This window comes from Abramis brama, assembly GCF_963993115.1.
Source record: "Abramis brama genome assembly, chromosome: 9".
NCBI lineage: Eukaryota > Metazoa > Chordata > Actinopteri > Cypriniformes > Leuciscidae > Abramis > Abramis brama.
In genome coordinates this window covers 5,024,613-5,037,726 of record NC_139971.1, presented here as the reverse complement: position 1 = coordinate 5,037,726, position 13,114 = coordinate 5,024,613, and the positions used below count along the sequence as shown (strand labels likewise).

The 13,114-nt window shown below is 37.7% G+C and overlaps 1 protein-coding gene across 1 annotated transcript; it reads right to left on the bottom strand.

Annotated features, from left to right (window-relative positions):
• Positions 1–8,442: 8,442 nt before the first annotated feature.
• foxa3 (forkhead box A3) lies at positions 8,443–12,603 on the bottom strand. Its single transcript, XM_084124983.1, has 2 exons — positions 12,160–12,603; positions 8,443–11,186 (listed from the first exon to the last, which is right to left on the bottom strand). The coding sequence occupies exons 1-2, from the start codon at positions 12,229–12,231 to the stop codon at positions 9,936–9,938; spliced, it is 1,323 nt and encodes a 440-aa protein (XP_083981109.1). The 5' UTR covers positions 12,232–12,603; the 3' UTR covers positions 8,443–9,935.
• Between the last annotated feature and the right edge of the window lie 511 nt (positions 12,604–13,114).

Sequence of the window (13,114 nt, the reverse complement as noted above, 5' to 3'; positions counted from 1 at the left end):
GTTATTACCCAGTTATTGTATAACTAAAATGAGTAGATGGGGAACAGGACTACTATAAAGTTCTACCAATGTATTAGTAAATGCTGAAATTAGTAATATTAATAAATGCTTTAGAAGTATTTTTTATAGTTCATGTTAACTAGTTAACTAATGTTAACAAATGAAAACTTATTGCAAAGTGTTATCGGCTGTTCTTTGTTGTCCAGTTTTATTTTCATTTAAAACATAAGAAGATATATTTAGAGAAATATCAGTTTTGTTTTGTTTTTTTGTGCATACAATGAAAGTCATTGGGATTGGATGTGGTTTGAACTCCAACGTTCTTCAAAATAACTTTTGTTCTGCAGAAGAAGAAATTCATATAGGTTTAGAATGACAATAATCTTTATTTTGTGGTTGAATATCTCTTTAAATAAGATTGATTTACTGTTCTTTAAATATTACATTATAAAGATTGTGACGCAGAATGTCACAGAATACTTTACAGTTTCTGTTGAGCATTAAGAAAATGTGCGTTGTTAGCTAAATATACCTGGCAATGCACACGTAAAGATATATATATATATATATATATATAGGAGTGGAATGTACAGATGTGTGTGTATGAGAGCAGACATGAGAGAATGTGTAAGTGCATGAGGAAGGGAAGTATTTGACGCATTCCAGTGCTACGGCTAGTGAATGATGTGATTCTCTCTTTCTCACACGCGGGTGTTGTTTTTAGACCCTCGCGCTGCTATAAGGAGAGGAGGGTGCTGGTGGACCATTAATTTGGCCCAGCTGGATTCCTGTCATTGCTAATTGGTGCAAACGAGGGGAACCTGGGATTGGCAGGGCACGAAAACAAACCCCCCAGTAACGGGACCGTGGCAGGGGCTGGGAAGCTGGAGGGGGGCTGAGAACTGGCGACACCTAAGATAGTTTCACCGATATTCACCACGCAGAGATGTTTATCTGACCATCTTCAGTGAGGTGTCATGCATTGTTTCAGATATAATTGTTAAGAGCTACAGTTGTGGCCACAGGCAAAACCCTTTGGATTGAACGCATCACTTAATTAGCTGAGACAAGCTGGTACACTACAAATATTGCAGTGTTTCTTTAGAGTTCCCCCGGGCTATACATGCAAATGAGAAGCCGCTTTCAAAGAAGTTTACTTAAAGGGTTAGTTCACCCAAAAATAATACCATAATTTACTCTTCCTCAAGCCATCCTAGGTGTATATGACTTTCTTCTCTCAGCCAAACACAATGGGAGTTATATTAAAAAAATATCCTGGCTCTTCCAAGCTTTATAATGGGAGTGAATGGTGAGTTTTTGAAGCCCAAAAAAAGCGCATCCACCCGTAATCCATACGACTCCAGTGGGTTAATAAAGGCCTACTGAGGTGAAGTGATGCATTTTTGTAAGAAAAATATCCATATTTATAACTTTCTAAATTATAATCACTGGCTTCCGGTAAAGGCCGTACGCGAGTCTAGTTCCGGTTCCTAAAACTCAGTTACCATTCACTCCCATTATAAAGCTTGGAAGAGCCAGGATATTTTTTTATATATATTTTAATATATGACTTTAAGAAGAAAGTCATATACACCTAGGATGGCTTGAGGGTGAGTAAATTATTTTGTAATTTTAGGAGATTTTTAATTTTTGTGTGTACTATTTTATACTTTACTATTGAAGTGAGCTAATAAAATATATTGAGATTAAGATATTATTCGATTTGACAAGGAATAATATCAAAGACTTGAATTTTGTGTCAGCCTGTCTGTGGCCAAATACTGTATATACACTGTAAAAAATTTCTAACCCTCCCAAATAAAAAATTTCAAGTGACCGATAACATCTACATTTTTCAATTGGCCCAAGTGAAATTCTTGTTGCAATAGTCTGTTAACATTGGCTCAGTGAGAAATAATACGTCAGACTAATTGAAAAATTTAGATGTTATCGGTCACTTAAAATTTTTGACTTGGGGATGTAATTTTTTTTTACAGTGTAATAATAACAATAACTAAATTATTTAATTGTGTGTGATCCCATAACTTATTTCTTACACAACCTTTATTTCATTTTAAATTGATTTGGTCCAAATAATTGAGATATCGAGAATTTGGTGAGAAATAAAAAGTTTTTCACGCACCCAGTTAACACGTAACCAGAAGTTTATCTCCATGAAATGGTAGTTCTGCTTTTAAAAGCATGTAGATTATGGATTTACAACTCAATAAAAAATAGCACTTAAACAAACATACTAAAAAGAAAACGACAAAATATATAATTATTTTTATTTTTTTATTTTTTTTAAATATAGGCTTTTATTTTATAGTTTGCTAAGTGAAAAGTAAAGGTATTGTTACTGCTTATTAAACAGGCTTCTACAGTTCTCTATAGAAATGCAAAGGACTGTTCAAGTATAGCAGTTAACATGATAAATAATTGATTGAATCATTGGCATGAGAGTATTGAGTATTCATGGTGTGGATGGGGTCATCCATGAGGGGGCGGAGCCTGTGACTGACTCTGACCAATGATTCTAATGTTTGTGTGGACACACAGTGTGTGTGAGGGAGAGGGGGCGTGTTTTGCTTCAGTAGATTATTCAACACAATAAATCTGCACCTGCTTGTTATCAGTCTGCCATATTTTTATGCCTGTGTTATGACCGACAGTCATTCGGCTGTAGTCTTCTCAGACTCCACTCTAACACTTTCAGGCTAGACCCAGTAACCACAGCATAATCTAGACACTATCAGTCACATGAGCAAGTGTGTAAGATGTTAAAACCTGGCTATTGGCTACCACGTTTTGAAAAAATATTTAGCAAAATTCAGTAATTTGATGAAAATGAGTAGCAATCCTAATATAGGGATTCAATAGGTGCAGACAAATGAAGCATTTAGAACTAGTCAAAGGTTTTTGGAAGGGCCTTTATCAATTCAGTCAGTTATTTGATCTCAAAAGTGTCTTCAGAGGTCAAAGGTGACGTTTGAGGGTTTGTATGTGTGTTTGAAGACACTATGGGAATGAACTCAACAGGAATGTGTGTGCACATCTGGGGTCCATGTGGACATAAGGGGACAGATCAGGAAGAAAGTGTCAGTCTTGACTAGACCAAAAGACAACACAGCCTGACTTGACAACCACTATCCATGGCCTCGTAAATCACCAAAGCACCAACACACACTCACACATATACACACCAACAGAGCCGTCTCTATGGGACTTTTAGACCATAACCTCTTTTCTTCAACACAAAAGAGTAATTTCAACATAGTTTGGTCAGTTTTACCACCACAAAGTCAGGCACGCACACATACACAAATGTATTCACTCAGTCTGACCTGATAAAAACCAGGAGTGCAAAGTACTTGTACTTCATTACTATATTATTTTGGGGATTTTTACTTTACTAAACTATTGAATACTTGTTAAATGTATTTACAGTTTCATTTATACCATCTAAGTACACTTTGCAGGTCATTAAAGCTGCAATATGGAAGATTGTTTGGTTAATAATTAACAAAATTCTATTTTGAGCCAGTGGCCAACATAAAAAAACCCCTCAAATTTCTCTTCTTGCCATATCCTGATATGTTATGGTAGGCTTATCAAATTAATTACGATTTTGAGCTGTCTGGTCGTATTTCGAGGGAAATCTAATGCATATTAGCTTTTGCGTGTTTACATCATGGCCTTAAACAAAAGTCTGTCTGTGTTGCTAGTTGTTTGAACTAGTTAGCTAGATAGCATTTGACATAGAAACAGTAACCCTCTAAACAGCAACCCTTACCCTGGACGACAAAATGTAATGTTACGTTAGAAACCTTGAACTGAAGAGTCGCGATCAAACAAGGAAAGTAGGCCTATACAGAACAGTAACACACACACACACACACAAAAAAGTAGATGTGTAGATGTGAATTGCATGACATTTTTTCCCAAAATTCATTTTAGTGAAATTTTTCTTACTGTCCAGATCCGCTTTGATAGATATTTAAAAGTGACGAAACACTGGCGTTAATATCTACTCTAAAATTACAGGTCATTTTATGTGTCAACCATAGATGGCGATAGAGAGTTTCTTAGTGCAGCTAAATTTACATCTCTGTTTTATCCTAACAAGCAAATCAAATAATTTTACTTTACTTCACTTTACTTAACAACAGGATTCATTAGAATAGTAAAATGTAATATGAAACAACTATATATGAATACACCTTTATAAGCAATTTTGACCCAAAGCATTAGGCTAAATTATTTTATTTATACACATCGTTAGTAATAAACTGTGAACGATAAATCTTTTTTGAAAATTTCAAATTAATCAATTTCAGAACAGGTTTCAGGATGGTTTCAGTAATGCTGCGAATAAACAGGTTTCTTTACAAAGTTTGTGCATCAAAATACTTGAATGAGAAAATCTCCTCCATCTCTGATTAATTTCATGAAGAAATACTGAAAGTACATTTAAATGGCGATACTTTTGCCTTTCAATCATTGTTTTTATATAGCTAAAAAAAAGTTTTTTAAATTAACTTAAATTTCTATGTACTTTTTTACACCTGCACTGTAAAAAAAATCTGTAGAAATTACAGTATTACTTATTTAGTTTTATTCTGTAAAGATAAAGACTTGTTAATGTTTAATGTTCATTTAACTTTGAACAAACTGTTGCCAGTAAATAACATCAATTTAAATCTACAGTAAGTTACTGGCAAACAGCTGCATAACTAAAGCAATTTTTACAAAGGAAATTGACATTGGAAGAGAATATTCAAATAAAGCTATGTCAAGGATTTAGAGCATTTAAGTATTGGTGTAGCTCTGATGTGTGTGTTGAAGGTAGAATGAACTGACTCCATTGACAGACTGCATTTGACTGCGGCTATGAGGCCTATACAGTGACGAGAACACCAGGTCTCTGTTTTGTTGACACAGTGATCAAGCCAAGATCAATCTGCCTCTGAAAGGAAAATTTAATCATGCTGTTCGGCTGTCGTTGTCTCTGTCTGGCCTAATCAGCAGCCATTTTACCTTCACCCACAGCATGCCATAGAGCAAAGTCCAGCTCTTTATCTGCCTCTAACCTGCACACTATGAATGCTCCCTGTGACACACTCTCTCTCTCTCTCTCTCTCTCTCTCTCTCTCTCTCTCTTTCCCGCTCTTGTTTATGTTCTTTTGCTGGCTCAGTTTCTTCACCGAAACCTGTTGTAGACCGCCAGCCAGCCAATGGAGAGACAGTAACTTGTGCTCAAAATAGTTTATGGATTGTTTGAAGTTAAAATACACTGAAAATATTGTAGTAGTTTGGAGTGAATTAATAGACACTGAGGGTGCATGCAATACATCAATATGGGTTTTTCAAAAACTGACTAAAAGTTTTACATTTGGTCCCACTCACCTTGATTATTTGGTTTCATTCCTGATCAGATGTTCACTCAAAACCACATCATTTTCTAGACATTCATACCAAACAAGTCACTGTCCATTTCAGAGAAGAAATAAAAACCATTTCACTGATATGCAAAGGCTTCAAATGAATGTCACTCTGACAGACTTCTAATGACTAATATGCAAATGGCTCATTTATCATCCTAAATGACTCAAACTTCAGCGCTCATAAAGAGAGAGAGAGAGAAGAAAAGAAAGTCTAAATCCATCCGCCTCAAGGCACACCTTGAAAAAACCTGACACCTAAGCAATGGCCTGTGGCATGAACAGGGTGGTGTTCGCTGAGCACGTCTTTAAAGAAAGTCAACAAAAGCTCACCCCTCCTACAGGATACAGTTAAGGATGCTGTGCTTGTCATTTGCATAGCACATCTTCTGGGACAGCCAAGTGTGTATTTTAGATCACCTTTTCCTTATATTCTTCCCTCCGTGTCAGTTTTCTCTCCCTCTTAACCGTTTTGCACAGGCTAAAAAGTGGCAAACAGGATAGAGATAATCAGAAACGTGGCAAGACTGAGGAAGCAATAGAGATGAAAGTGATTTTATACATGAATGTCTCTTATCAGCGTCTGGTGTCCTATCAGCAGAATATGGCTCATAACAGCCAGGATTAATACTGCAAGAACGGAAGTTATTACTCACCTTCACGCTGTCCGGTAAAAGGCCAGCGTCACAAGTGTGATGTTTTTCCATCCACTGTGTAGCACCTGTCGCACTATTAGGAACACGGGTGCTTTAGTGTATGACACTATTAGGCCTAACAAGATTCAACTCATTTTTAAAGTCAGTTTAATGTCATTTAAGTTACAATGACTCAAACATCCAAGTTGATTGTACTTCAAAATTTAGGGCAGCAACTTATTGTTTTACAGTGTAGGCTGCTTACTCAAATAAGTACAGAGTAATATTAATTAAGTACATGTTCTTACTATAGAGTTACAGTTAGGGTTTGGTTTAGGGTTGTAATTATGCATAATTTACTTTTGTTACTATAGAACGTAATGTGTAACTATGTCACCTTAAAACAAATGTTACCAAAGTAATTATGAAATTACATATTAAGAAGTCCTGTCTCATTGTCCCAGTGTTGTTTAGGACCCTACTGACTTAAACTGCATGGACAAAAACAGTTTTTTTGTGTTCTGGAGAAGAGAGAAAGGCATACAGGTTTGGAAGAACATTATTTTGCAGTGAACTATTCCATTAAGATTGAAATAATCAAAGTTCTTAATAAGGTCACAAAGGAAAAGGTACATTCCAGTTTGGTCATGATGGGAAGGGCCCTCTGTTACTTGTCCCTAATTTGCCATTGTGTCACTGTGGAAACCCTATCAGTGGCGTATTGGCGTATCTTATCAGGCTGGTGGCCCAGCAGCAAGGTCCCTTTGTGTTTCTCATGAAGAAATAGCTACTATAGATTCCCACCAGGAGACCCAGGGCAGAGTCTACTTTACATTTTCTCTTTTTCTCCAGCCCTGTCTATCTTTCATCCTTCCCTCGCTTTTGCATGTGATCCGCTCTGCCTTTGAAAAAGCTCTCCAGAGTGACGCGACGAGAGAGAATGGTTTCACAGCTCTCTGCGATAAAGCGAAAAAACACTGAGCTGAACCGCGTGGCTTGAGTTCTGCTCGCCATCAGACTCAGAGGACGAAAGCAGACAGGGTGGGATATTTCACACCAAAATAAGAAAGAACACGATATGATTATGAAAACTTTTTTGGTTCTTGAGGTATAGATGATTTATTATTACCGGATGTTCTTGGGACAATAAAACATGATAGGGCTATTATCCTGGCAGATGGGATATGTCTGCTACATGGTTATTATATTGCTTGTGCTCATTTTACAGTAAGGGTCTTCAAAATGTCACTCTTCAGATTGTGATTGTTTTATTTAGACATACAGTGGGATCCAAAGCGCTTCTGTTTTTCACTGTTTTCAAACATTTTTGCATTACAACTAATATTATCAGCAACAATTTGATATCAGCACTGAAGCTGAAGCAGTGAGGTTTATGTCAAACCTGATGGTCATGTTACTTGATCTCAAATGTTAAAATGTTCCAGTTCTGCAATGATCAGGGCACTTATTGCTTATTTCTTCACTCATTTACAGAAACATATACCACTGGTTTCACAGACAAGGATTAAGCCTATAGTCTCAGAGTAAAATGCTTGTTTGAGCTGTTTTAACTGAAAGCAACTTGCACTGACATATCTTAAAATATGTCTCAAGATGCACATCAGTAATGTTTGTTTCTAAAGCATAAAAGCTACTTAAAGTCCTAATTAAACTAAGGCCTAATCCTGGCTTAATCTAAGCCCTGTCTGTGAAACCGGGCCATAAAGGTACAACTAGTGTAGTTGAAACTCGAAAAATTAGAATATCGTGCAAAAGTTCCTTTATTTCAGTAATTCAACTTAAAAGGTGAAAATAATATTTTATATAGACTCATTACATGCAAAGTGAGATATTTCAAGCCTTTATTTGTTATAATTTTGATGATTATGGCTTACATCTTATGAAAACCCCAAATTCAAAATCTCAGAAAATTACAATATTACATGAAATCAATAAAAAAAAGTATTTTAAATACAGAAATGTCGGCCCTCTGAAAAGTATAATCATGCATATGTACTCAGTACTTGGTTTGAACCTAACCTTTTAAGTTGAATTACTGAAATAAATGAACTTTTGCACGATATTCAAATTTTTCAAGTTTCACCTGTAATATGTACTTTAAGGAACTACTATGAACCTTTTGGGGGTAAATAAGAATCTTTTTTCTGACAGTATTCTGCTCATCTTTGACTAGAAGCATTTTAAGACATCATAAAAATGACAAAAACTTATAAAACGGCTTTGTCCATAAGAGTCAAATGCATAATATTTTTTATATTTTACTTTAATAAATATCAAAACATTTTCAATAGTGTCTTTGAAATAACACTTCAATAGTATTTAAAATAACGCCAAAGCATATGTGAGAAGTTTGTTTTTAATAAGAAGAGAACATAACAAACAATAAGAACATACCATGAAACGATCAACCAAATAAAGCAATATATATATATATTAAGACACTTATCTTTTAAGCCCAACGGCCAAAAAGCTGGGTTTAAATAAAACTAAACAGTACAAGAACATCAATTCTGACCTGCTTTCTTACAAAATAAGACTTGCAAGAATTTTGTTTATGATATGATGGCTTGAGACAACGTTTTTATTATTAAAACGGCTTTCAAATCTCAGAAGGAGATTTTTAAATGACGAGATCTTACAAAAATACATCATGGCAATTTCACTAGGGTCTGTATAATTTGCTGATAAAAAGGTAGTTACAAAGCATTTTTGTAACAAAACAGTCCCACCCCTCCCCAACAGGGAAGAACAGAGAGGTCACTAGTGCAAAGTATTGTATGGAAATGTCCCTTAGTGCATTGTCTGCTGATCTGAGTAAGAGCCGAAGCTGAGCTGAGCTGAGCAGAACATGTGGCAACCTGGAATAACAGTGAAAGGTCTTTTTGTCATCTTTTTCGTGAACGTCATTGCCAGTAAAAAAAAAAAAAAAGAAAAAAAAAAGGGAAGTCTGGAAAACAAATAGCTGGATTTACCACAGTTTAATCCATCTTTGTCAAACTTTTATCTCTTTATATATATATATATATATAGCCTACTTAACACAAAATTCTTCAGAATATACAAAATGACTTCATGGCCAAGAGTAAAAAAAAAGTAATTCTTCAGTTTCTCTAAGGGACAAGCATAACGATACACACTCTCCTTACAAGCGCACTGTGTTAGTGCGCTTCGAATGAACATGCGTTATGCTGTAACACAAAACAGGAGAGTTTCCCTGTAACACAGTAACACCTGCTCACAGCAGTAACCTGAACTCAAACGCTTCCGCAATCATGCTCACGTCCTCTTATTGTCACATTGTTTACGTAACTTCACAACACAAAATCATACAAGATATATTAAATTCTTCCCTTCATAAATAAATGCCTGACTCCTGCTTCCCCAAAAACAGTATATACATATGGCATCATTTTTATACATCTTCTGTGTTACATCCGAAACCAAAATGTTTAGTTCCTGAATATATGTTAGTTAAATTAGCACTGGAACTCGTCCCTTGGTTCTGGTGAAAGCGTTTCACTCTTAAAAATAAAGGTTCTTTATTGGCATCTATGGTTCCATTAAGAACCTTCAACATCCATGGAACCCTTTCATTGCACAAAAGGTTCTTTCTTCACACTAAGAGAGAGAAAAAAAGGTACTTTTTAAGAAATGTTCACTGAGAAGTTCTTCGGGGAGCCGAAAATGTTTCTTATATGGAATCACTGCGAAAACCCCCTGTTGAAACCTTTATTTTTAAGAGTGCAGGAAACGTAGTTATTGATGGCAAAGCAAGCTCTTGAAGTTGAAGATGTCCTGCCATTAAGAGTCTGTGGAGTTCAAACGGCTGGTCAGCACATTAGGATGCATTAAGGACAGACCTGCTGTAGAGGGTCTGGTAATACGCACCAGAGTCAATGGCGGACGGACCAGCGCTGTCATAGATCTGTTTGGCGGCCATGGGAGAAGATGTGGTGTAGCTGTTGTAAGCCATCACCTGGTCCTGGTACGACTTGAGGTCCATCTTCTGCTCGTTGGACATGAGATTGGTGATGGAGAACGGATGGTTGAAATTGTAGTGTGGGTCCATGGACTTCAGGGGGTCGTTCTGCAGGTCCAGGTGTTGCATCGGGCTGGCCAACAGGTGAGGGCTGCCGCCCATGCCCTGAGAGTGCAGGTGTGAGCCGGACGGGGGCATTGAGGAGGACACCGAAGACGGGATTGGCACTGGCGAGGTGTGTGAAAGGCTGGGAGCTTGAGACGGGCAGTCCATCTGCACCAGGCTCCTCTGCTGCTCCTCCGAGGCTGATCCGGCATGGGAGCTGTCGGAGTGGGCAGAGTCGGCACCTTCGGAGCCGGTGGCGGGACTGTGCTCCTCCTGCATGCCCTCACCGCTGTGCCCGCCCTTGCCACCGCCCTCCTGGGATTTCGTAGAGCTCTTCTTCCCAGTCTTTTCCTCGATCTTGAAGCGCTTCTGCCGACGCAGGTAGCAGCCGTTCTCGAACATGTTCCCGGAGTTGGGGTGCAGCGCCCAGTAGGAGCCCTTTCCGGGCTTGTCTGGCGAACGCGCCACTTTGACGAAGCAGTCGTTGAAGGACAGAGAGTGGCGGATGGAGTTCTGCCAGCGCTGCTGGTTCTCGCGGTAGTACGGGAACAGATCCATGATCCACTGGTAGATTTCGTTGAGGGTTAGCATCTTGCTGTTGGACTGCTGGATCGCCATCGTGATGAGGGATATGTAGGAGTACGGTGGCTTGGCGTGGGTTAGAGAGCGACGGTAGGGCTTTGGCATCTCCTTAGTCCGGTTAAGAGAGGTAGGAGAGGGGTAGCTGATCTGGGTCATAGGCTGGCCCATACTTTGGTAATGCGAGAGGGGGCCCAGCGAGGAGGCAGAAGAGCCCAGCTGGGTCAGAGAACCGGGGTTCAGAGAGGAGCCTACAGGGGACAGGCTCATGTGGTTGGGGCCTCCACCCATGCTGGCCAATGGGCTGCTGTTGAGACCTGAGCTGGGATAGCCCATATTCATGCTGGATGCGGAACAGGCCGAGTTCAGATTTATGTAGCTGTTCAAGCTGCTCACTGAGTTCATGGCGCTCGGAGAGGAATACATCTAAAAGAAAATAGCACATGACATTAATGTTTTGCCTTCAATTCCACATCAACAATAAAGTAACTATAAAACAAAATCTAACAGTTTATAAACACACACACAAAATTTGAATATAACAGTGTTTCACCTATAGGCTTCTATATCATATAAAGTTATTGCCAAACTACAATATAGCCTAACTTTGTTATATTCTAAGTTTCTGTTATTACAAAATAATTTGTATAGAATTATTTGTGTAGTGTAATTTAAGTGTTTTATAATATATATATATAGCCTATATATATAAAATTTCTTTTTATTTCGTTTTACAATATTAAACGAATTTTCAGTTAAAAACGCACTATTGTGCGATTTTAACCGTCGCTGTATTTAAAACTCTTCAGCAGTCTTAGAACAAGTCTCAAAAATAGAATTAAATACAAAGAAATACTACATAAAAAACTATTATAATTACATTTGTGGCGCAGGGTTCGTGGTCACAAAATAGTTTGGCCCAGCAATAACACAATAACACAAGTTTGAATGTAACCCTAACCCTAACCCTTTAAAAAATAACATTTTAAATGAATGCTGCTTTATGAATAAACAATTCTCTATTTTACCTTCAAGCCTATTGGTTCCGCTGGCATGTAAAACGAGTGCACGAGAATGTAACGTAAAATTAAAATCGAAATCTAATCGAAAACTAAATGACGACTCTTAAAAATAGCCTAATATAGCCTAATTTATTCAATAAAAAAATAAAAAAATAATAGTAACATGCGAACATTACATCGTTATAGATCATTTTATTGTCCTATTTAAATGTAGCCTAACATGTTATTTCGAATTCTATCTATCTATCTATCTATCTATCTATCTATCTATCTATCTATCTATCTATCTATCTATCTATCTATCTATCTATCTAATTCTTGTATGAAAAAATATATTGAAGAGTTTTGAAGAAAATTGAAGACTTTCTAGAACTTACATCGCTTGCCTCGCTGTAGAAAGAATTCCATTCCGGAATTTCATGTGATTCCATCTTCACGGAGCTCAACATCCCCAAATAAAGTTGTAACTCGAAAGAAAGTGATCGGACACTAACCGTGTATTAAATTGTCCTTCAGTTTTGTTTTTCTCAGCGGTTTTGTTAAAAAAAAAAAAAAGAAAAGAAAAAGAAAAACGTCCCACAAGACGACACGCTTTGTAATTCCACGTAATATTACAGCATGAACTGTAATAAAAAGTTTAATAAAGTTATGCTCGTCTGTTGTCTTCAGTCCCGTAGATCAATCAGATGGTTTCTCATGATTGGGTAACTTAGTTGACTCAGTTTTTTTGTGTGGCAGGACCCGTAAACATTTCCAAGTAATCCTGAGAAGTCCAAACGAGAAGCCTTCGTGGAGTCTGTGTCAGGTCTCTGTGGTGAGTCCCGTAGAAAAGCCTCACCTCGGGCTTTAAACGCGCGCAGGTGAGGGAGGGGCCGCGCCACGGGCCCCGGGACTCAGGAAGACTCCCTAAAGGTCTCTCTTGCCCCCTGCTGTTCTGTATATTGGCCTGCCGACACATCCATCTCAATTGTCATCCCAGACAACTTCAGGCCTAGAAAGAAAATGAATAGAAAGAAATGTAGAAGATTTTGGGCCTCTGCTGTAACTTAAAGAAGGATGGGCTTAATATAGAATTTTGATAGATAGATAGATCGTTTTTCTTTCATGACCGATGACATGCGAATCGTCTTGTTTTTGATTTGTCGCTCATTTGATTCCGTCATCGGTGATGTGTTCAGGGTGGTTTAAGCTCATCAGGGTTTAAACTCATCACGGCGGGGTTCCACATCAGTATTCTGAGGTGCCAATTTTAGAAGTTGTTAAATCCCCTCGGCTATCACTTTCACGTCGGTCACAGTATAAGCGAAGGACGATGATTAATTCTCCAGATTT

Coding starts and splice junctions, on each gene's coding strand:
- foxa3 (XM_084124983.1), bottom strand. CDS start 12,231: ATGTTGAGCTCCGTGAAGATGGAATCACATGAAATTCCGGAATGGAAT. Junction 11,187..12,159: donor TCTACAGCGAGGCAAGCGAT/GTAAGTTCTAGA, acceptor ATTTTCTTTTAG/ATGTATTCCTCTCCGAGCGC.